At 43.6% G+C, this 24,821-nt stretch overlaps 1 protein-coding gene across 1 annotated transcript in view; it reads right to left on the reverse strand.

The window, feature by feature from the left end:
- Positions 1 to 4,080: 4,080 nt before the first annotated feature.
- The window catches only part of LOC123763648 (sushi, von Willebrand factor type A, EGF and pentraxin domain-containing protein 1), an 89,441-nt gene continuing 68,700 nt past the window's right edge, over positions 4,081 to 24,821 (reverse strand). The window contains exons 13-27 of the mRNA XM_069304341.1: positions 24,714 to 24,805; positions 23,489 to 23,601; positions 22,383 to 22,891; positions 20,751 to 20,951; positions 19,685 to 19,882; positions 18,532 to 18,777; positions 17,772 to 17,925; positions 17,101 to 17,365; positions 15,365 to 15,491; positions 13,878 to 14,037; positions 12,466 to 12,549; positions 9,260 to 9,411; positions 8,135 to 8,341; positions 6,593 to 6,763; positions 4,081 to 6,427 (exon numbers count right to left, since the gene is read on the reverse strand). Coding sequence (XP_069160442.1) covers positions 6,234 to 6,427; positions 6,593 to 6,763; positions 8,135 to 8,341; positions 9,260 to 9,411; positions 12,466 to 12,549; positions 13,878 to 14,037; positions 15,365 to 15,491; positions 17,101 to 17,365; positions 17,772 to 17,925; positions 18,532 to 18,777; positions 19,685 to 19,882; positions 20,751 to 20,951; positions 22,383 to 22,891; positions 23,489 to 23,601; positions 24,714 to 24,805 — 2,873 coding nt within the window. The 3' untranslated portion in view covers positions 4,081 to 6,233. The remainder of the gene's footprint in view (positions 6,428 to 6,592; positions 6,764 to 8,134; positions 8,342 to 9,259; positions 9,412 to 12,465; positions 12,550 to 13,877; positions 14,038 to 15,364; positions 15,492 to 17,100; positions 17,366 to 17,771; positions 17,926 to 18,531; positions 18,778 to 19,684; positions 19,883 to 20,750; positions 20,952 to 22,382; positions 22,892 to 23,488; positions 23,602 to 24,713; positions 24,806 to 24,821) is intronic.

A 24,821-nucleotide genomic window follows, 5' to 3' on the forward strand; every position in this document is an offset into this window, starting at 1 on the left:
CAAAGCAGCTATGTCCTTATGAAGATAAGGTCTCCATGCTTGGATACAGTAATCCAAGTGCACAAGAGATTTATACAGTTGAATAACTACGCTGTTTTCCTTAAAGTAAAAAACACGCTTGATTATTCCTAAGGTTTGGTTAACTTTTTTTTACTGTCGCTCCTACTTGTGTGTAATTTTCAGTGAGTTGTGGATTCTGACTCCAAGGTCCTTTTCTTCATCAACCTGATGCTGGTAATGTTATTAATTTGGTAGTTATGACGTGGGGTTGTTATGCCCCATATGCAACATCTTTCATTAGTCGATATTGAAAAGCATCTGACCATTTGTGGAGTTCATGTAGATCTCTTTGTAAGGCGTCAATATCATTTTCACTTCCCACTTTACCATAGATCTTACTGTCATCTGCAAATTTGATGACGTGGTTTGTAATATTCTTGCTTATGTCAATGATGTACTGTATATGATAAAAAGGGTTGGCCCCAAAATGGACCCCTATGATATCCTACTCACTACATTTCTCGAGATTCAGTCCTATTTAGCACAACTCTGTTTTCTTTGTTTTATCAATTCCAGTATTCTACAATTTATTCCATGTGCCTGTAATTTCCTTGCTAGGCTTTCATGTAGTGAAAAGCTTTAGCAAAATCCATGTATACTACTAGATAAAGGCAGTATCGTCAGCAAATAGTTTAGATTTCATGACGTTAGAGAATCACGAAGGAAACTATAGTAGCTCAGTCTTTGATGTTCACTACTGGTTATAATTAGCCAGCGGATATATTAAGTTAATTTGCTCGTTATGCGGTATTCGAGAAGCAATTAAGTAATCTAGCATTATCGGGGTAAGGGAGGGAAGGGGTGTGGCCCGAAACATACACATAGCCTAGTACAGAATGTCGGCATTTTGGATAAAAGGGCATAGCAAGAGGGGGATATCTTCAAATAGTTGGCAGTAAAGACCTGGGTCGATGATTTATAGAACCAATTACCGGGTAACATGAGACATATATGAGTGAGGTTGATATATATATAAATATGAGCGGCCTAATAACGACCAATAGGCTTTCTCAAGTTCCCTTTATTCTGACGTCAATATAAGTATAAGCTGGAGGGTCTGAGCAAATCTGAAAGTACCAAATGAATCACTGAGCTCATTGTTTTGTAGCTTTTTTTCAGTACCCACGTTATTAATGTCAGTTTCCATATCGCCCGAACAACTATAGACATGTAGTGTCAAGAGAAATGAGAAAGAAATGCATGCATCTCTCATAGGCTTTATTACCCTTCAAACACGTTGAGGTAGTAACTACATTTTATACATCTGTATTATATAAATAGCAACAGAAAAACTGTATTTCCTGACATAATATACAATTATACATATTAGCAAATTTCTTTTGCTTTTTGTAATACAATAACGAATTATTTATACAATGTTAAAATACAAAGGAAGGATGTTCTACTCTTCTAAGCACTCTTGACCGGTTTGAAGGTTTCATAGACATAAGAGACGGATACAACATTTACAGTGGCTTAACGAGACCCAGTATAGCTTAGGTGAGGATTGGCCAGTTAGTTAATTTCAAGCAAGGGCTGGCCAGCTAGTGAAACACAAGTGAAGATTGGTCAATTAATGGAGCACATGTGAGGATTGGCCAGTGTGAAGTATAGGTAAGGACTGACCAGTGAAGCCTACAGGTTATCTATTTTGAGATTATCTTGAGATGATTTCGGGGTTTAGCGTCCCCGCGGCCCGGTCCTCGACCAAGCCTCCTCCAAGCCTTACACCCCCCAGGAAGCAGCTGTCTAACTCACAGGTACCTATTTACTGCTAGGTAACAGGGGGCACCAAGGTGAAAGAAACTACCCATTTGTTTCCGCCTCCGCCGGGGATCTAACCTCAGGACTACGAATCCGAAGCGCTATCCATTCAGCTGTCAGGCCCAGGGGACAAGCTCATCACACGCTTCCTCACCATAGACAGCAGCCACGGAGAAATGTAAACGTCTGGATTATAAGGATTCACAGGTTTATTTAATCATTAACGCAGATATAATAATGCTTCAACCTGCCTCATATAAGTTATGGCACGGGCTGGAATTCAAAAGGCTGATCAAAGACGACAATACCACACAGCTGTGCGTACGCATCTGTGTATCTTTCATAAATGTGAACAAATGTGCTTTCCGGACCCTATATACTTTATACAACGAAGGCGTGACCCTGACTTGTATATGCATCCCCGGCATGGAAACCTTACCTGAAAAAGGACAAGGAGACACTAAAAAATGGTCCAAATATTTGCAACGAGATTCGTTCCTGAACTGAAGTAATTAAACTATGAAAGAGACTTGAGAGAACTAGCTGGACCGTACCACTGGAGGAAAGGGGAATAGATAGATGTTGTCATATCCCACATAAGTGGGAATATGATAACAACATATAGGATTCTAAGGGAAATTGACAAGGTAGACAAAGCAGCAGTGTTCAAAACTAGGAACAGCAGAACGAGGGGTCATAGATGGAAACTCGAGACGCAAATGAGTCGCAGAAACGTCAGAAATAACATTTTCAGTGTTTGAGCTAAAAAAATGGGCACTAATACACTTACACATGTATTGGGTCTTTCCTTTACCTTCATTCAAGCACTACGGCATTCTAGTAAGTTTCTCCATTAACCAGAGTGCTGATTGTAACATAGAATGACAAATTCAACATTATCCAGCGTGTTGAATGTTATAAAGAATGACAAACCCAACATTATCCAGTGCTGAATGTCATAAGGAATTATCCACAGTGCTATTTATCACAAAGAATGATAAATGATTCTACAAGAATGAGAAGCCTATCAGTTTGGGCCTGAAAGTAACACCATTCATCACTTTTAATAAAAAAAATTCTATTAAATAGAGAAATCTAGCTGAATATTTTTAGCACCATACAAATACAACATCTGTGTGGAAGTCAAAATGAGAATACAGTCTTGCTATTGTTACAGTTTATTTGTAAAGCTGAGGACATGGCCTCCGGTGACACATGGAGAGGTTTTTCTTTTTGTGCTTTGCACGTGGGCGTTCTGAATATACCCGTATGTGCGTTCTGAATATATATGTACGGTCTTTACATATGGCCGTTCTAAATATATGTGCGTTCTTTACATGTGGCCGTTCTAAATATATGTGTGTTCTTTACACGTATGTTCTATATATATATATATATATATATATATATATATATATATATATATATATATATATATATATATATATATATATATATATATATATATATATATATATATTAGTATATTTTGGTAGCAGTCTTTCCTGTAGACATATATTATTAAATATGACCGAAAAAGTAAGATTAATAATTCTAACACGAATTTTCTCAATCTTTCGTACATTACGCTTCACTGTTGGAGGTAAATAAAAAATCACTTCTCCAAAATTCATTTTTATTTCTAGTCTGACGCGACACGGGCGCGTTTCGTAAAACTTATTACATTTTCAAAGACTTCACAAATACACAACTGATTAGAACTTACGTCTCTCTGATATTATATCTACATTTGAGTGAGGTGGGAAGGATGCTGTGGCATTAACACAAGACAGAACAGGGGATATTAATAGGGTATTAAAAGTATCAACACAAGACAGAACAGAAAACAATGGGTATTGAATAGAAGTGTTTGTAGAAAGCCTATTGGTCCATATGTCTTGTGTTAATGCCACAGCATCCTTCCCACCTCACTCAAATGTAGATATAATATCAGAGAGACGTAAGTTCTAATCAGTTGTGTATTTGTGAAGTCTTTGAAAATGTAATAAGTTTTACGAAACGCGCCCGTGTCGCGTCAGACTAGAAATAAACATGAATTTTGGAGAAGTGATTTTTGATTTACCTCCAACAGTGAAGCGTAATGTACGAAAGATTGAGAAAATTCGTGTTAGAATTATTAATCTTACTTTTTCGGTCATATTTAATAATATATATATATATATATATATATATATATATATATATATATATATATATATATATATATATATATATATATATATATATATAATATATGCGTTCTTTACATATGTTCGTTCTAAATATATGTGCATTGTGACTCATCGCCTGTATATGTGCATTCTTTACATTTATCTATATATATATTTGTGCGTTATCTATGTCCGTGTGTTTTATATATGTCTGTGTTTATATGTGTACCCACATAAAATATACATATACTGTATATATAAAATATGTAAGGCAAGCGTCCTGTGTAAATAATAGGTTCATCACTTGCTGTTCCAGACTGAAAAAGAACGATGAATATAAACACCTGCATGTTTATGAATATAGATTCATGAATATGAACTATGAGTTTCGAGTCATCGAACTAGTACACACACACTAACACAGGATAAACTGAAGTTAGGAAGCGCTAATGCAATAACGATACATACTTTTTATATGGAAAGCGACAACAGGTCTGGTCCCATGAGGGTGTGGGTATGAGGCTCATACTCACAGGGTGGGTATGAGGCACATACTCACAGGGTGGGTATGAGGTGCATAATAAATGAACTAAAACGAAAAATGGAAGAGATCTTTCAAATGAATTTCAAGAGTGAAGAGTACAAATATGAATTAGAATATCCATTATCAATGGCAATATGTCAAAAAAACACCTGCACGGAGCCACGGTCAACACCACACTTGCAGATGTTGTCCCAGCCGGAATACGAGGCTACGGGTATCTGGACGTTGAGCTGCTATGGTATCAGGAAATACAGTAGGGACAAAGGTCACACACCTTCTTAAGATTGGGTGAAGAAACTGGACCGTCAAGAAATCAATCAAAACACAGTTGTCAAGAAATGACAAGGAAATTATTGTTAATGATAACACAACTGAAATCTTCGTAGTTTAGCCTAAAAATACAAATTCTAATAGAAAATAATATAAGTTATCATCGCTACTAATAGCTTATTTGAGACCATTTGACATAAAAATATCACTATTTAAATTACTCTGTATTATCCAAGGTGTAAATATTTGACAGTATTATCAAGATGGTTCATTGTAAGACAACACTTAACTTGTTGGTAAGACTTATCATGAGACAGCAAACCAGACATGACAGAGCTCGTCACATTGTAACCTTAAGATAGTGAACAAGTTGGAGTACATTACTCCAAATCACATTAAGGGGTTTTAAGTAACACATACATTTAGCGGCAACAGAAGACGGGAGACATTTTCACCTTACTATCATAAACCATGTAATAGCCTAGCCCCTGAAATTAAATGCCAAGACAATAAAAATAGTTTAAAATTTAACTAGGAAAAAATCCACAGGAATAATAGAGACTTGACAAGTCGACTGCTTCCTGTCTCCGTCGAAGCCATTACAGGGACTGTGACCCTCAAGTGAATACAGGTAAATTAATGGCAAAATGGTATCAGCATATAAAGTCTACTTTCATATTATTGTTCTCATTGACGGCATGTTGCCTCAACCTAATTGGCTTCAGTATTGCGTTACACTTTTACACATATTAGTTGCATAAATAACAGTACCGCAATTATCAATATAATTATAATGTAAAAAAAAAGTGTATGGAAATCGTGACCAACAATGTTGAGTCACATCTACTGGGTCTGCTTAAAACCTTTTGTGTCCTCTTGAAATCTTATTGGGCAACCCTCTCGCAGGATGAGTATGAGTGGCTCAGTGAACTACCCCTCGCAGGATGAGTATGAGTGGCTCAGTGAACTACCCCTCGCAGGATGAGTATGAGTGGCTCAGTGAACTACCCCTCGCAGGATGAGTATGAGTGGCTCAGTGAACTACCCCTCGCAGGATGAGTATGGGGGTGCTCAATAAACTGGCAACAATAACACAAATCAACCACTGAGGACTCTGGGAGACGACTAGAGAATTGCCTCACTGAGAGTTAGGACAAATGTCTGCAGCTCACAGCTCCGAGAGGAAGGTAGAACAAATATCTACCCCTCACGGCCTGGAGGGTGGTGCAGGAGGACACACTTGGATCTACCCCTCACGGCCTGGAGGGTGGTGCAGGAGGACACACTTGGATCTACCCCTCACGGCCTGGAGGGTGGTGCAGGAGGACACACTTGGATCTACCCCTCACGGCCTGGAGGGTGGTGCAGGAGGACACACTTGGATCTACCCCCTCACGTCCTGGGAGGCAATATGTATCTACCATTCAAGGTCGTGGTAAACATGAGGGGACAGGGGCGGACCACCTGCCACCGCTGCGGCAGGTGATGGTACGGTCTCCGTGCAGGAGGAACTGGGTGCTGCAGGTGTAGGTGATGTTGTCCCCGACGGGGTAGTAGAACTTGACGGAGCTCATGGTACCAGAGATGATGATCCCAGGGTAGGTGCACGCTTGCGAACCTGTTGAGTGGGGGCAAAGCTTGAACGATTGGTTGAATGGATAAATGAATAACAATGCATTACTTGATTACTTCAATTGTTCATTACATAATAATTCAACCTGGCTATAACTGTTACTGCAAGAGAGAATTACCACTTAGTAAGTAGAAGCAGTGTACTACTTACACTTAGGCAAGTGGTCAGACCAAGTGCCGTCCTCTTGGCACACGAGGAAGGGCTGGCCTGTCAACACGTAGCCGGAGTGGCACTTGACCTCGAGGAGGTCCCCGGCTGAGAAGGGCCCCGGGCGCGTCACCTCGCCGTGCTCTGGCACTCCGGGTCCACTACAATGCACCTCTGTCGGGTCACCACCACCCTCACCTTAGGCTCTCCTCTCACCAACTCCCAAAGTATAATTAGATCTGATTAAGATTATATATAGATATATTCCTACAGCTTTACAATTTCCCGAAGAACAATTGTATTCAGTCTTCCTTCCTGAACTTGACAAGCGAGGATTGTCTTGATGAGTTGACGTTAATGTGCAAGCGGTGTCAATACCTCAGCCTGTATGGATATGAACTACAGGAACAGCCTACAAAAGGCTGATCTTGGTCAGCTAAACTGTGAATGGAGGAAATGTTCAAGAGGGATCTTGGGAGATCATCCTCGCACCCATTACTATCTCCTGCCTGGCCCCATGTTCACACCTACACTTGAAGAAATATTTCCACAAACGAATGATAACCTTTTGTCTGAAGGGACTCACTCATCCAGCAAAGATAATAAGCTCTCTTATGCAGGCGATGAGTCACGATAACGTGGCTAAAGTATGATGACCAGACCACACACTAGAAGGTGAAGGGACGACGACGTTTCGGTCCGTCCTGGACCATTCTCAAGTCGATCGACTTGAGAATGATCCAGGACGGACCGAAACGTCGTCGTCCCTTCACCTTCTAGTGTGTGGTCTGGTCATAATAAGCTCTCTTTGTAGACAGTAACTGATCAATAGTCACTCCAACTTCTATAGAAATGTAAACGTGAGTGCTGGGAAAATAAACTTAAGAATGAATCATTTATATAACGATGCTATAATTGTAATATAAATCCCTGACAAATAAAGTTTCTAAATCTAAATTATAAAGTATATAGTTATAATAATTATGTGTTAGTCTGTTATTTTGACTCTCCTATGATGATAATGTCCAGTACTATAACTTTGAAAACTAACTCATTTATAAACGTACAACTATTTACGAATAAGGTATTTGTTTTGTTTTGAATGTGGGCTGCCACCTGCACGGCGGCCTTTGTTGAGCAGCTGTGTTAAGACTGCTCTTCACTGCCTCATGACTCACCTGTAATCTCCTTTTAATAAACAAAGTAAATTAACTTACACCTATAATACCAAAAGTATAGCCGATATATTGAAGAGGCAGCAGTGATAGTTGATGGCAGAGGCTTATAAGCAACACGTGTGTTGTGTGTTGTTGTTGTTAGAGATTCAGCTACTCGGAACAAGTTCCAAGTAGCACGGGCTATGGTGAGCTCGTAACTTACCTGGCACAGAAGCGGGGCAAGAAGCACGGGCTATGGTTAGCCTCGTGGACGGGAGATGTCTCCCATCATGTCCCTATTGTGTGTGTACATAAATATTAAGATCACTTGTGTACAGAGATGGAGCAGCACCCCGCCAGCCTGAGGTGGTGAGGGTCGGACACTTACTCTGACAGTGTGGTACTGGGGCCGACCAGTTGCCTGAGGGGAGGCACTTGACCTGGCCCTCACCAACCAGGGAGGAGCCACCGTCACAGGAGAAGGTGAGGATGGTGCCGAGGGCAGTTTCTCCTTGAGGGTGATAGTGCAGGGTGGTAGCTCCTGGCCCCGCCTGACGAACACCCTCACTGGCGTTCACTGCCGGACAGTCTACCCCTGCGGACAAGCGCAGCAACATACTTATTTTATTATTATGGACGACCCTTCAGAATTGGAACTTTCCCGTTTGGAATATTGCAAATATAATTTTAAATGTTATGCTAAACGACACCCTTTGGGGGACTGATCAAGACTTGACTTTTTGTGCACAATAAAAGCCTTTTTTTCGCTACAGCTTACGTGATAAATCTGGACTACCCAATAAACTACCGCTCATAGGATGAGTATAGGCAGAGCCGGATTAAGACTTTCGTAGGACCTAAGCACCTCTAAGATACGGGGTAAGATATATAATAATAATTCATGGTGTCCGGAGGACAGCCAGCTTGGATGCCGCCCAGGATTCGAACCCGGAATTCCCGTTTGTGAGTCTAGCATGAACCCGACTGTACTACCGAGACCCCTTATACAGAACAGTCTTACTACAGTATATTATGAGAGCCTACACGGCAAGAAGCTCTGTATATCAAACCTTCCACCAAACTACCTCTCTACATACAGAACACATAATAAAATGGTCTCGAAGTGTGTGTGTGTGTGTAACAATTATACAGCATATTATACTGGCTGGGATCACCTATACTCCATCACTGTATCCCCAATGACCTGTGGATAAGCCGCCGCCTTCCTGTCCCCGTTGAGACCACTCGAGATGACGGGCCTCAGAAAAACTGAGGTACATGAATTTAAAATAATTTTTGCTTGTTGACCACTGGGATGGTTAGTGCCACACCTGGCACTGCACCACACACCTAACACTGCATCACACACCTGACACTACACCACACACCTGACACTGCACCACAGATCTGACACTACACCACACACCAGACACTGTGGTTGTCACCACTAACTCCATGGTGGTAACCACCACAGAGACTCCTGAGAGACAAAGTATAGGCGGGTGAGACTTACGTCTGATATCGAGGGTGACGGTGTGGGCGTGACCCGTGGGCGTGATGCAGGTGTAGTGGCCGGAGTCGCCCGGGTGGGTGGTGTAGAGCGCCAGCCGGAACTCCAGCTGGGGGTTCCTGAGGGCATCTGTCGTCCAGCCCGTCCAGTACTTCCTGAGGAGTGACCACCACCACACATCAGCCTTCCTTGACTCTGGTCTGTCATTGGCCAGCACTTACTACATGATTATAACTTATAGGTCAGGTGTTGGCCATAACTTATAGGTCAGGTGTTGGTCATAACTTATAGGTCAGGTGTTGGTCATAACTTATAGGTCAGGTGTTGGTCATAACGTATAGGTCAGGTCTTGGTCATAACTTATAGGTCAGGTGTTGGTCATAACGTATAGGTCAGGTGTTGGTCATAACTTATAGGTCAGGTGTTGGTCATAACTTATAGGTCAGGTGTTGGTCATAACTTATAGGTCAGGTGTTGGTCATAACTTATAGGTCAGGTGTTGGTCATAACTTATAGGTCAGGTGTTGGTCATAACTTATAGGTCAGGTGTTGGTCATAACTTATAGGTCAGGTGTTGGTCATAACTTATAGGTCAGGTGTTGGTCATAACTTATAGGTCAGGTGTTGGTCATAACTTATAGGTCAGGTGTTGGTCATAACTTATAGGTCAGGTGTTGGTCATAACTTATAGGTCAGGTGTTGGTCATAACTTATAGGTCAGGTGTTGGTCATAACTTATAGGTCAGGTGTTGGTCATAACTTATAGGTCAGGTGTTGGTCATAACTTATAGGTCAGGTGTTGGTCATAACTTATAGGTCAGGTGTTGGTCATAACTTATAGGTCAGGTGTTGGTCATAACTTATAGGTCAGGTGTTGTCCAGGTAGTAACAGTAGTATTGGTAGAAGTAGAGTAGCAGTGGTAGATATAAACAAATGCCGTACCAGCAACAATAGTAATTTACTAAAACTCATAACGTTACCAAACTTTGAGGAAATTTTTGAAGTATTCTTGACGTTAATCCATTCATGACTGTTTTAGTGGAGACTAACAAATAAATACAATGAAATACATATAAATACAATGAAATTATGCTGTAGGTGATCTACATGAAGGGTAATCTACGCTCTACGACAGGCTACATCTACGGAACACGGCAGGGGGGGGGGAGGTCTCCACGCTACAGAGAACATCTACATGCGTCTACAAGACATGAGAACATCTACATGCGTCTACAAGACATGAGAACATCTACATGCGTCTACAAGACATGAGAACATCTACATGCAAACACTAAATATCACCAAGTTGTGTGAACATCTTTAAGCGAGGACAACGCAGAATCAGTGCAGTAAGACTGGCATGGCTCCTTACCATAGCTTGATTGATTGATGTCACCTAAGTCACCTAAAAGGTGACACGGGCATGAAAAGCCCGTAAGTGGTGGCCCTTTGGAGCCATTACCAGTGTCATTAGCTGATACTGGAGATCTGTGGAGGCGCGACTGCACCCTGCGTGACGGGAGATGTCTCCCTTGTCACCATAGCAGGTGGTGAGGTGTCTTATATACACACTCTGGAGACATGGTAAGGTGAACTTCTCGTCCTTAACCCAAGAGCGTCCTACTGGCCAACGTAAGTGTTGATACAAGCAGGAAGACGGATAAAACCTGCGCTGAGACTATTTATGGGTAAGATTCTTCCATTCCCACTTTGTAAAGAAATCTTTACCATCTGTTGAACACACGACTACTGTCTCTTGTACAGGAGACTACTGTCTCTTGTACAGGAGACTACCGTCTCTCGTCTACTGATGACGACACTATCGTTTCCCTTTTTCACACGTCTCTACCGTCTATTGCCACAAAGCTCTACTGTCTATCATGTCCTTTGCATAAGAGTACGATCTGTCATCAATACCAAGGCACTTCTCCACAACTTTCTAGCTTTCTCTTTAATTTGTCCATATATAGCTATTTTTTTAAACGAGAGAGAGAGAGAGAGAGAGAGAGAGAGAGAGAGAGAAGGGAGAGAGAGGAGAGAGAGAGAGAGAGAGAGAGAGAGAGAGAGAGAGAGAGAGAGAGAGAGAGAGAGAGAGAGAGAGAGAGAGAGAGAGAGAGAGAGAGAGAGAGAGAGAGAAAAAGAGAGAGAAAGAGTTAGTTAGTTAGTTAGTTAGTTAGTTAGTTAGTTAGTTGAGTGAGTGAGAGTTGAGGGGAGGGTGAGAGGTACTAGGCCAAGGTAAAGACGTGTATGATACCAAGCTGAAGAGGGATACTATGCCAGAACAAAGTGACGACAAAATAACGTAATACGGGAAAATGGGATCAATATTGTCATGACTGACTGGACAAAATTAACGTTTGTTAATACAGGGAAATAATGAGACGAACATAGAATAAACATCGCTACACCACACTGTAGGACCACACCACACTGTATGGGACCACACCAGACTGTATGGGACCACACTAGACTGTATGGGACCACAGCATACTATATAGGACCACACTACACTGTATGGACCACAGTATACCTCACCCTTACCTATACAAATACAAAGCCTTACCAGCAGACTGAAAGCTTCCGGCACCTCATGTTAAATTTTCTATGTTTGTAGTTGCTGCGTGAGAAGAAATATTCAATTATCCAAGAAAGAAAACAAAAAATCATTGTCTCCAGCCGTCCTACAGTCTTACCTCACTGTATTCAACCCACTACAATTGGCTGAAGTCCACTGAAGCAGGGTTAAGCCACCTGCAGATATGTTCAGCCCACTCAAGATAACCTCACCCTACTACGATCGGTAACAACTTGCTACAACCAATACCTACTAATATACTGTCTACGAGTTACTTCCTCAGTCTGTTGAAATGGGATTAAGCAATCAGTGAAAACTGGCCATTTTCCTCTATTGCTTCAGGTCACTCAGCATATCTTGGAGATGATGCAGGAAGGCAGAGTCTCCTGTCTTCACTCTTATCTTAAGAGGTGATGGGGGAAATATGCCATGATAATGATAGGGCCGGATTTCACACACACTCTGCTTCTTGCGATGATCTTGTACAGCAAGAGCAAAAGATTCTCTATTTTGATTAACATACAAAAGCCAAAGGTGACAAAGGTTATTGCCATCTTTTAAGGTGAAGGATAAAATGATAAATGATAAAAGCAGGAGAGGAGGAGAAGCAAGGAGGTGAGAGGCGGCACCTACCCCACACCCAGCACCGTGGTGCCAGCAGTCTGCTCCTCCGGCTTCTTCAGTACCAGGCTCTCTCTCACCTCACCGACCACTGGCCTGCCATGGGGGAAAGATTGTTGTGTGTGTTCTCCCGCGTTACAATGGCTTACTGTCCAGGTGTTGACAGGGTGTAACGCAGGTTTCCCCTTTAACACGTAGTTTGAAGAGTAAGAACTAAGTAGTGGACATGCCTCATCACAATGATAATATTAATACAGTTTATTCATAATAATAATAATAAGCTCATTAAATACATCAGTTTCTAGTGCCAGACTTGAGATGAGCTGATGTATAAGAGCTCTTAGCTTATATGGTTCTCAGTTTCTCATTCCCTTTAGATTCTTTATACTAGCTACCTCACTATCACCATCCTGTTATTCTTAAGAATTTCTTAATGTCAATCCAGTTTGTTTCTGGGCTCTAGGTACTCTAAGCCTACTGATACACAATATTATTAATATCAATTAGAATGAATAGAATCCACTAATATCAATAGAATTAGGGTCACAGGTTCAATGGTGAAGGCCTATGGTGCCCTGAGAGCATGGTAGCGTGCCCATACCCACGGGGCACAGACATGTATGCCCCAACCTTCACATGTTGCTTTACATCATACGACCAACAGGTTTACCGAGGTATTCACGGTTTACATCGAGTGAAAATCTGTACTTTTGAATCTTACAAGAAATTTGGTCTGCTTAAAAATTCCTATAAAGAGTTCATATTTCTTTGGTAATTATTACATAATAACAAAAATTATCTTCGTTATTACACGAAAGTCGCTAATTAGAAGAGTTTTGAAACAAGATTGTGCAGTTACATTTATACAAAATAAATAAGTGCGACACCATTTCTGGTGTTATTTTTTAGTGCATTATAAAATATTTACTAATTTCCTTAAAACGGAAATTATTGGGGAATATATTCTATCCAAATTTCAGAATTCTACATGACAAATTCAGAATTTAATTAATATGAAATTCTGCATTTCCAACGAAATATTTATAACTTATCTTAAACATTATTGTCTATATTTTCTAATAAATGTCACTTGAAAAAGAAGAAATATACATATTTTTTTAATATATATATTAAGAAATGAGGCTAGCAGTGCATGACGAGTGAGGGAGGGAATTATCAAGGGAAAGCGCCAAGTCATTACAACTATATAGCACTTGGAAGGGGTCAGGATAAGGATTTAGGATGAGACGGTGGGGAAGGAATGGTGCCCAACCACTTAGTGGACGGTCGGGGGTTGAACGCAGAACTGCATGAAGCGAGACCATCGCCCTACCGTCCAGCCCAAGTGGCAGGACGCATGACGAGTAAGAAAATGAGCATTTCAATCCAGTAAACAAAGTGAGAAGAGGAGTGTAGTGACTTACGCGTGGGAGTGAGAAACATTCCAGCGAGGCGTACCGTAGCGTCTCATCCAGAGGCACTCCAGGTACAGCTCGGTGCCCGGGTACACCAGCAGCCGCCCATCATTGGTCTGAGCAATGGGCCCGTTCTTGTGGCGGAACAGTATTGTGGGCGGACGGTCCACTGCACCCACACCTCACCATTGCACGCCCAGGGCCCACACCACACGCCCAGGGGCACCACCACACGCCCAGGGCCCACACCACACACCCAGGGGCGCCACCACACGCCCAAGGGCGCCACCACACACCCAGGGGGCGCCACCACACGCCCAGGGGGCGCCACCACACACCCAGGGGGCGCCACCACACACCCAGGGGGCGCCACCACACGCCCAAGGGCGCCACCACACACCCAGGGGGCGCCACCACACACCCAGGGGGGCGCCACCACACGCCCAAGGGCGCCACCACACACCCAGGGGGCGCCACCACACACCCAGGGGGCGCCACCACACGCCCAAGGGCGCCACCACACACCCAGGGGGCGCCACCACACGCCCAGGGGTCACCACCACATACCCAGGGGTCGTCATCACACATCAATTGCCGTCATCACACGCCCATTGCCGTCGCCCCACGTCAAGTGTCATCACCACACGCCGTCAACCATATCACCAATACACGCAAGGAAAAGAAGTTTAGCAATTTAGAAGTTCAACATAAATTACATACACATGTAAACCAGTATATAAACACATGTAAAACATTTATTACAGAGACTTCCTGGTATTGTGATGGATTCTGTTAGTTAAGGTTAGCGAGAGAGAGAGAGAGAGAGAGAGAGAGAGAGAGAGAGAGAGAGAGAGAGAGAGAGAGAGAGAGAGAGAGAGAGAGAGAGAGAGAGAGAGAGAGAGAGAGAGAGAGAGGGTGGGAGAGAGGGTGGGAGGGAGGGAGGGAGGGAGGGAGGGAGGGAGGGAGGTGGGTTAGAGAAGTTAGAGAGAGGTTAGAGAGAGGTTATAGAAAGGTACCTAGGGTCATTAAGGTAGCCCTAGGTTGGTAAGGCAGCTCAAAGTTAGCAAGATAGCTCACGGTCAGTAAGGTAGCCCAGGGTTATTAATGTAGCCCAAGATTAGCAAGATAGCCCATGGTTAGTAATGTGGACGATGGTTAGTAAGGTAGCCCAGAGTCATTAAGGTAGCCCCGGGTCAGTAAGATAGCCGAGGGTCAGCAAGGAATCCCAGGGTGAATGAAGTAGCGAAAGGCGGGAGAAGTGTCCCCGGGAGTGTGTGGTGTCCCAGTGTGAGTGAAGCAGCCAATATTGAATGAGATAGCTCAGGGTGAATGAGGCGGTTCAGAGTAAGTGAGATACCCCAACCCAAATGAGGTAGCCCATCGTGAGTCAAGTGAGCCAAGGTGTGTAAAGTAGCCCAAGACGAGGGGAGTGGTGGAAGAAGAAGAAGAAGAGAGGGAGTTAAGAGCGGGGTCGGAAGCCGACTGGAGTAGCGTACAGGCGTAGTCGTGTTCACGGTTGAGAGCGAAGCAGACGGGAGCGGCGGTGCTCCAGTAACCGTTAAGGCAGCGACGGTGGGCAGTGCCAACCATGGCATACTTGCCGATGTCAACACACCGAGATACCTGCCGGAAAGAAGACACCGTTTTATATATATATATATATATATATATATATATATATATATATATATATATATATATATATATATATATATATATATATATATATATATATATATATATATATATTTTGGTAGCAGTCTTTCCTGTAGACATATATTATTAAATATGACCGAAAAAGTAAGATTAATAATTCTAACACGAATTTTCTCAATCTTTCGTACATTACGCTTCACTGTTGGAGGTAAATCAAAAATCACTTCTCCAAAATTCATTTTTATTTCTAGTCTGACGCGACACGGGCGCGTTTCGTAAAACTTATTACATTTTCAAAGACTTCACAAATACACAACTGATTAGAACTTGCGTTTCTCTGATTTTATATCTACATTTGAGTGAGGTGGGAAGGGTGATGTGGCATTAACACAAGACAGAACAATAGGGGATATTAATAGGGTATTAAAAGTATCAACACAAGACAGAACAGAAACAATGGGTATTGAATAGAAGTGTTTGTAGAAAGCCTATTGGTCCATATTTCTTGATGCTTCTATATTGGAGCGGAGTCTTGAGGTGGGTAGAATATAGTTGTGCAATAATTGGCTGTTGATTGCTGGTGTTGACTTCTTGATGTGTAGTGCCTCGCAAACGTCAAGCCGCCTGCTATCGCTGTATCTATCGATGATTTCTGTGTTGTTTACTAGGATTTCTCTGGCGATGGTTTGGTTATGGGAAGAGACCATCTTCCCATAACCAAACCATCGCCAGAGAAATCCTAGTAAACAACACAGAAATCATCGATAGATACAGCGATAGCAGGCGGCTTGACGTTTGCGAGGCACTACACATCAAGAAGTCAACACCAGCAATCAACAGCCAATTATTGCACAACTATATTCTACCCACCTCAAGACTCCGCTCCAATATAGAAGCATCAAGAAATATGGACCAATAGGCTTTCTACAAACACTTCTATTCAATACCCATTGTTTCTGTTCTGTCTTGTGTTGATACTTTTAATACCCTATTAATATCCCCTATTGTTCTGTCTTGTGTTAATGCCACATCACCCTTCCCACCTCACTCAAATGTAGATATAAAATCAGAGAAACGCAAGTTCTAATCAGTTGTGTATTTGTGAAGTCTTTGAAAATGTAATAAGTTTTACGAAACGCGCCCGTGTCGCGTCAGACTAGAAATAAATATTGAATTTTGGAGAAGTGATTTTTGATTTACCTCCAACAGTGAAGCGTAATGTACGAAAGATTGAGAAAATTCGTGTTAGAATTATTAATCTTACTTTTTCGGTCATATTTAATAATATATATATATATATATATATATATATATATATATATATATATATATATATATATATATATATATATATATATATATATATATATATATATATATATATATGTATACATATATATAGCATTGCTGCGATTTCCTTGCATATACGAGCAATTAAGTTCATCTTGCAGCTTTATACGATGCTTAATTTCTAACCAAAAGTGGTTACTGCATTATGTATATAAGAAATATAATTAAGCAATGTTGAGAGGCGTGAGGTAAGGTAGAGACGCGTGTCGGGGAGTGTAAAGCTCACCAGCTCTGTGTCTTGAGGAAACTCTAGCACCTCGCCTGAGACTTCCTGGTCACCGTGGAAGGTGACGAGGTTGGCCTGAGTGTTCCTCCAGGTGCAGGAGTTGTTCCCTACGGGGAGGTAGTGGTGGGTGGGCTCCTCCGTGGTGCAGGGGAAGGGCACCCGCTGCCCCACCCACGACCCCTCCTTACACCGGATCTTCCACGTCGTCTTCTCCCCGATGGTGTTGGTGATGCACTTGAAGGTCACCTCTGTACCGTCTGGAAACCTAAAACAATGCTCTCACTAATTACATAGGAAAGTAATAATATTATATATATATATATATATATATATATATATATATATATATATATATATATATATATATAGCAATAACGATATTTTATATAATGATACAGGATAAAATAAAATTTGTATAAAATTTCTTTACATTCTCTTTACACTGCATAATTAATATTGAAATTTATTTGAAAGGAAGGGAATTTTCAGGGGAAAGCGCCAAACCATTACTGACTATATAGCACTTGGAAGGGGTCAGGATAAGGATTTGGGATGGGACGGAAGGGGGGGGGGGGTAAGAAATGGTGCCCAACCACTTGGATGACCGGGGATTGAACGCCGACCCGCAGGAAGCGAGACCGTCTCTAATTTGAGAGTGTAAAAAAACCTACCTGAGCTCATCTCTATGGAGAGGTTGGCCGTTCTTGTATATGGTGGTGCCTCGCACATGGGCCGGAGGGCTGCAGGAGTTGTGTAGGTTTGGCAGCGTGTCAATACTGGTGATGTCTCCCCCCGGGGTCAGGTCACCGCTCCCGTATGACACCACTGACACAGCGGGGGAGGGAACAAAACAAAATTCATCCAATTTTCAATTGGATGAAATTCATCCAATTTTCAATTGGATGAATTTTCCCTTTTCCAAAAGGGAAATTCATCCCTTTTCAATATTGTTAGTGATTCTGAGCCGTGTATAACTACAGATTAGTGTTGTGAGTGGGAGTGGAGGGGGGAGGGGGGGCTGGGTGACCTGTAAGCTCTTATCTAAGTTGTTCTCGACTGATTTTAGTTACTATTCAACCACATTCTCTGATTAATCTTTGTTGAAGGTAAACTTTCTCTGCCAAGTTCCCATTGGTTATGATCAAGACTTTGCGCCAACTACTGACCAAAACTACTGTACAAGGTGTTATCATAAGGACTATGACGGTGACAAGAGCGGGGGAAGTCTAAGAGTGTCAGCGGCTGTGCACAATGTCAAATTCACATTATTTGAACCGTTGTTGCTTTATTTTAGGAATTTAAATAAATACAAACAAATAAATCAATGAATAAATAGAACTAACTAACTGTAACTACTAACATTTGTGTTAATAACACTATTAACATAACGCAAAATGTCCTCAATTGTCACTTTCAAGTAGAGGTACTCACAGGAGGGCGTGCGCATGTACGGGGGCGGCGGTGGGCGGTGGGCGGCGTGAGTGGCCTGGGCGGGAGTGATGCAGGTGGGCGGGTCTGGCTGTAGCCGCCCCAGCAGGCACCGCACCTCCTCCACCCCCACCAGCCACCCTTCCTCGCACGTGTACTGCACGCTGCTCCCGTGCTCCACCCTCTCTCCCTCCTGCAGCACGGCCTCCGGGTACGCCCCGTGTGCCACCTTGGGCAGGCTGCACGGATCTGAGGAGACCAGTAGAGTACGGAAGGGGTTATACTGGGCACGATATGGCGGAGGAGTTGATGGTGCTTCATAAGGGAGAGGAAGGCAGGGTGACAATAGCAGTCTTCAGGGGGTTGGAGAGAGTTTGTAAGACGTAAAGTTACTCAACTGACAGGAAGAGAAGATTGCTTAAGCCGTAGACGCTCTCCGACCATCTTGGTGTTGAAATAAAACAGAAACATGTAATGCAACACAAGTGGTTCATCAGTATATCTCAGATGTGCAATTGACCAAAACATTCAATTTGTGCAAGTTGAGAGTAATGAGAAATAGCTAGTACAATATAAGTCTTGGTTTGACTGCATACTATGACTATAGCGGCTGTGTCATATCTATATGCCAGTATGACAGTATAACTATACAGTCATACTGGCTTAGCGATTCCTCGTAATTATCTTACCTTACTACTTTACCTTGGTTTCAATGGCCAAGGTAATTTACGGATATGAGAAAGGTCCTCCAGGCAGCCAGGGGGCTGGGAGGAGGAGTGGTGGTGACGGTCCTTCAGTGTGGTAAAGTGGCACCTGGGAGACACCGTGGGCGGTGGTAGGACTCACCTAGGAGACACTAGGCGGTGGTAGGACTCACCTGGGAGACACTAGGCGGTGGCAGGACTCACCTGGGAGACACTAGGCGGTGGCAGGACTCACCTGGGAGACACTAGGCGGTGGCAGGACTCACCTGGGAGACACTAGGCGGTGGCAGGACTCACCTGGGAGACACTAGGCGGTGGCAGGACTCACCTGGGAGACACTAGGCGGTGGCAGGACTCACCTGGGAGACACTAGGCGGTGGCAGGACTCACCTGGGAGACACTAGGCGGTGGCAGGACTCACCTGGGAGACACTAGGCGGTGGCAGGACTCACCTGGGAGACACTGAGGGCGGGCGCCGGTGACGGTCCAGTCGCCGTACCAACAGCGGAGAGTGTCGGAGCCCAAGACAGTGTACCCAGCGTTACACAGGAACCTCACCACCTCCGCGTGCCCGATGGTGGCTCTCTCCGGCACCTCGGCTCCGTTGAAGGTGTACTGGCCATGAGGAGCGTCTGGCACCGAGCATGGCACTGTGGTCGTGGCGCCGGTCATGGAACAGCACGCAGTGATCCACAACACAGGGTAGAGACGGTCAGCCTCACACAATGTAGGTTACATGAGAGGTGCATCCTACAGTGTACTTGTCAACACCTGTACCTCAGTACGGTGTCAACTGTGACAACACAGGTGTTGCTGTAACCACAACAACACCTGTCCGTGACATTACAGTGTCACGAACACAATATACTAAACAATTCGTGTTATTAACACGTGCAAATAATATTTAAAGCAGAACATTAACATGTGTAAATAATCCTATGGAAACATTACCTTCCAAACGATTGCCAGATTCGATCACCTATTTAATTCCAAAAGCAATAATTACATAGACTTTCTTATTTGCGATATATTAATAATGTAGGAAATACAACATAGGCTTAGGAAAGGCCACTGCCTGAAACTGTAAATGGCAAGACTTGCTGAAGCCTTAAACTCACAGATGTGTTTGCTAGAGGATACTATATGTGTACCCACACCTAAGCTGGCGTGTCAAGACATATGTTGGAGCTATGGGGGGTTATGGTGCCCACTGGGTAGTGAGAGGGTAGTAGGGTATGTTGCCCACTGGGTAGTGAGGGGGGAGCGGTAGCAGGGTATGGTGCCCACTGGGTAGTGAGAGGGTAGTAGGGCATGTTGCCCACTGGGTAGTGAGGGGGGGTAGCAGGGTATGGTGCCCACTGGGTAGTGAGAGGGTAGAAGGGTATGGTGCCCACTGGGTAGTGAGGGGGGGGGGGTAGCAGGGTATGGTGCCCACTGGGTAGTGAGAGGGTAGAAGGGTATGGTAGTGGGAAGAGATAGAGGAAGTGGAGCAGCAGCAGCAGCAGCAGCAGTACTCACATGCTATACACTCGGGCTTCAAGGGCTTCCACCTGCCGCGGGAGCACTTGGCCGTCTTGTTGCCGATGTTGAGGCCGTGGCCCGAGACACAAGTGACCCTGAGCCTCGCCCCGGCCGAGAAAGTGTAGTTGAGGTCTCGGCCCGCCCGCACCACCTCCACCCTCAGCAGCGGCTCCCCGCCCACCTCCTCGCAGTGTGGGGCTGCCGGCGACACTTGGCGTCACCTTCTGCTCTCCCACACTCCTCAACACCTCCACTTATCTCCACACTATTACATATAATTCATATAAGAAAATACACACACACACACATATATATATACATAACATAAAGCTCCTTACCCCAGAAGGTTTCTGGGGTGAAACAGCCAGGGGCTCCATGCACCTTAGCGTGTCCAGTACTTACACTACTAGGCCACAACGACTGTTAAAAGAATTGGAAGTCGTAAGACCCTTAACCCAAGTCCCGACAGCACTCTGTGACTTTTTTGGGCACATATTTCATCAAATCATGACACATGCAGGGCCACGTGAGGGGGATTTGATGAAATATGTGCCCAAAAAAAGGTCACCAAGTGCTGTTGGGAATTGGGTTAAAGGTCAGACGACTTCTAATTTTTTTAACAGTCGTTGTTGCTTAGTGGTGAAAGTACTGGACACGCTAAGGAGCAAGAAGCCCCTGGCTGTCTGGGTTCGAATCATTCTGGGGGGGGGTGAGTTCTGTTTATTTATATATATATATATACATACACACACACTCCAACATAAAACTGTCACGCATAGACATTTTTTACAAACGAAGAAAAACAGCCTGTCTTAACAAGTCATAGGCCTTTTACTTTGGCAACACATTTCGTTTATGACCAAGAATTTTGCATATTGGTAGCATGTTAATGGTAATTGATATAACCAGATTTGCCCATTGGCGATGGGCCAGCGTTTGGTCCTTCGTGTCCTATCACACTTAATACCTAGTCAACATGTTTTGTTAAATTTGAGTATTTATTCAATGTCGAAATTGTTGAGTAAAAGGTTGAGTTGGGTAAACACGACCTATGATGGTTGCCTAACTTGGGTCACACGCTTATAAGGTGTGGTCGGGCTCTAACTGCGAAACACCCTTATCACTAGTTAATATTTGTACAGACTGACATTTGCTAAACAAGAGAGACACATACAGGAACATTTACAGCGCTCTCGTCTCTTACTCTTGACAAAGAACTTCATGCCACTATCCACAGGTTTTGGGAGTACGCACCATTTTGTTAAACGTCAGAAAAAAAAAGAGTTGAATATAGGTAAGTAGTGAAGAAATCATACAATCACAAGTTACCGTTCATTATTATTTTATTGTGATCATTTGAACAACATATATTAACAAAAATGTAATAACAGGCAAAAAAAAAAATATATTACAGGCCAAGGCTAGTAATGATGTCTATAAACTAACGGTTTGTAAAGGATGCATGTGGTGATCGCTGCTGGGGGAGGGGGGGAGGGGAAGGGGGAGGGAGGGGGGTTACAGGCACACAACAACAACAACAACAACACCGCTTCTGAAGGGCTACCTGCCTAACCTCACAAACATCAATCATAATGTTCTCTCGTCGTCCACCACGTCACAACATCCTACCTTTTTTACCCTTCTTTCTCGATTTATTTCTTCTTTTGTGATCTTCGCCTTTATTGTCTCTTCTCGCGTTTCTCAAAACTCTTGAGAGCACGGCGCCTCCGTCCAAGTGGACCCCAGAACTACCCTCTTGGCTCGGCACTGTCTTCTCCCTCACCCACTCACTGCCCGCCTCACCAAACTCCGCCCGTGTCTTAAAACTTTGACTGTTCTCTAAATGTTTTTGGATGGAAAAAGTTGTTCCATTTAACAAGAGGTATTGTACAGCTAACGACGAACGTGTTGGTAATGTATGTGTAGCACCACTATATAGCCAGCCACTTGTGGCCAGCCTCCCAGTCCGCTTCCCCCATGACCTTGTTAAATAGGGGAGGCGAGCAGGCGCCCCACGACCCGCAGGTGCTGCCCCTCTCTGCCACTCCTGCCTGGCGCTCAGGTATTCCAGGTAGTCGGAGTTGTTGACTGATCGCTTCCTGAGCCACTGTGCTCGCGGGTGTAGCTCTTGAGAGCACCTGTTGAAGAACATTAAGCCATTCGTAGGATATTCTACTGACATGGTATAACATTACTGCTCTACACCCATACACTCCCAGGGTACAGTGCTCAATTGTATTTCCTAACAAGAAACACATCTTCAATGTAATGTAGTTCATCAATCGACACCTGTACTAAACTTTTCCTCACAAGCGTAACATTTCTTAAGTAACACGTGAGTTTAAAACAAATTATCACAATAACATACACTATAAGAGGCTATATCATGAAGTAATAAGTTACAACAGAGTAAATCACTATCAGGCAGGAAAGACTAAGACTGAGTCAACATGCCTCAAGGTTAGAAGGGATCTCTAGTGACTCAAGGGCACGCCACAGTCAGACGCTGCAATCCTGCATCAGCCTAAAGATAACTCATCAGTGAGAGTCACATTAAATCAAATATAAATCCTGACAATAAACATTGAGATGAGCCAGCATGAGCCACCTAACACGTCAGGAACCTGTAATACCAGTAGATTGACAGTTGAGAGGTGAGACCAAAGAGCCGAAGCTCAACCCCCCGCAAGCACAACTAGGTGAGTAGGTAAGTACGAGCCAGGTGGTGAACTTACTTGGGCAGGTTGCTTGGGCTCCACCTGCCAGCTACGCAGGTGGCCCCAGGTGGTCCCGAGGACAGGAAGTACCCGCGGTTACACTCGTAGCGGATGCGTCTGTCATTGCGTACCTAGAAGGAGGAGGAGGAGGGTTACTATTATTGCTTCAATTGGTAAATTATTTCCTAACACCTGCTGAGAGATATTCAAATTCAATGATGTGTATAAATATTCAGTACCACTCCCCAGCGAGCACTGTAACTCACAGTTCGCCACCAGTGCCGCCATAACCACCACCAGCTGCTACAGTACCTTCAACCTAACTAGAAATCGCTAAGTCACCATGATATACTGAACCTAATGAAACTATACTAGCAATCCCTATCAACCACTGTCACTAGGAGTGGACAGGCATGACATAAGCCTCCAGTCTAACATGATTCAATTTTATTATCCAGTGTGCCATGAGATACTAATTAGAAATATAATCCAGGTATTGGGGGAATATTTCCTGTAATTATAGACTATGTAATACATTCAGGCATTTTATAAGGAACATTATAGCATTGTTATTACCTAGAATATCTTGCAGAGTTTTTGATGCATATTTTGTTTTCTCCTTTTACCAGTACATATTTGGTAATTACATTCTAATCTCATTTTCCTGTAATTTATTATGTAGTTCCTCGGTTCCAGTGCTTTTGTCAGCCTCGTGACGCACTGATCAACAGGTCAGTTGTAGCCCAAGTTATGGACGGACATGATGTGTGGTCCCAGGTGATGGCGCTGCTTGCCTCCGTATATTAACTTCTGCACTGATCCCTACATGGGCTTGATCCCTACACGGGTGTTGACAACACTACACACACACACACACACACACACACACACGACCCGGCAGCTTCTTGCACCGAGCTGTTCAAACAACGGTCGATTAACTATTTAGCACTTTGCCAAAATTTCCCGGAAAGAACCGCACTAGGTAAATAACTAATTGAAAAGTAGAAGGAAGAATTAAGAGTGGAGTTCGGTCAGGAGTCGTCACTCGTAGCCGCCAGCTCACACCACGCACGAACACCCACTTGCAGAGACGAGGTCTTTGACACACACACACACACACACACACACACACACACACACACACACACACACACACACACACACACACACACACACACACACACACACACAAGCACGGGTGTCGACAAGAGCACACCAAGGAGCAGGGGCGGGGAGGACTGACCTTCTTGACGTAGGGGCGGTAGATATACATGCCCATGTTGCCCACCAGCAGGACCCGGCCATCCTCCAGGTACCCGGGGAACGGACAGTACACTGTGAGAACGTAAAC

Source organism: Procambarus clarkii, chromosome 52, assembly GCF_040958095.1.
Source record: "Procambarus clarkii isolate CNS0578487 chromosome 52, FALCON_Pclarkii_2.0, whole genome shotgun sequence".
Taxonomy (NCBI): domain Eukaryota; kingdom Metazoa; phylum Arthropoda; class Malacostraca; order Decapoda; family Cambaridae; genus Procambarus; species Procambarus clarkii.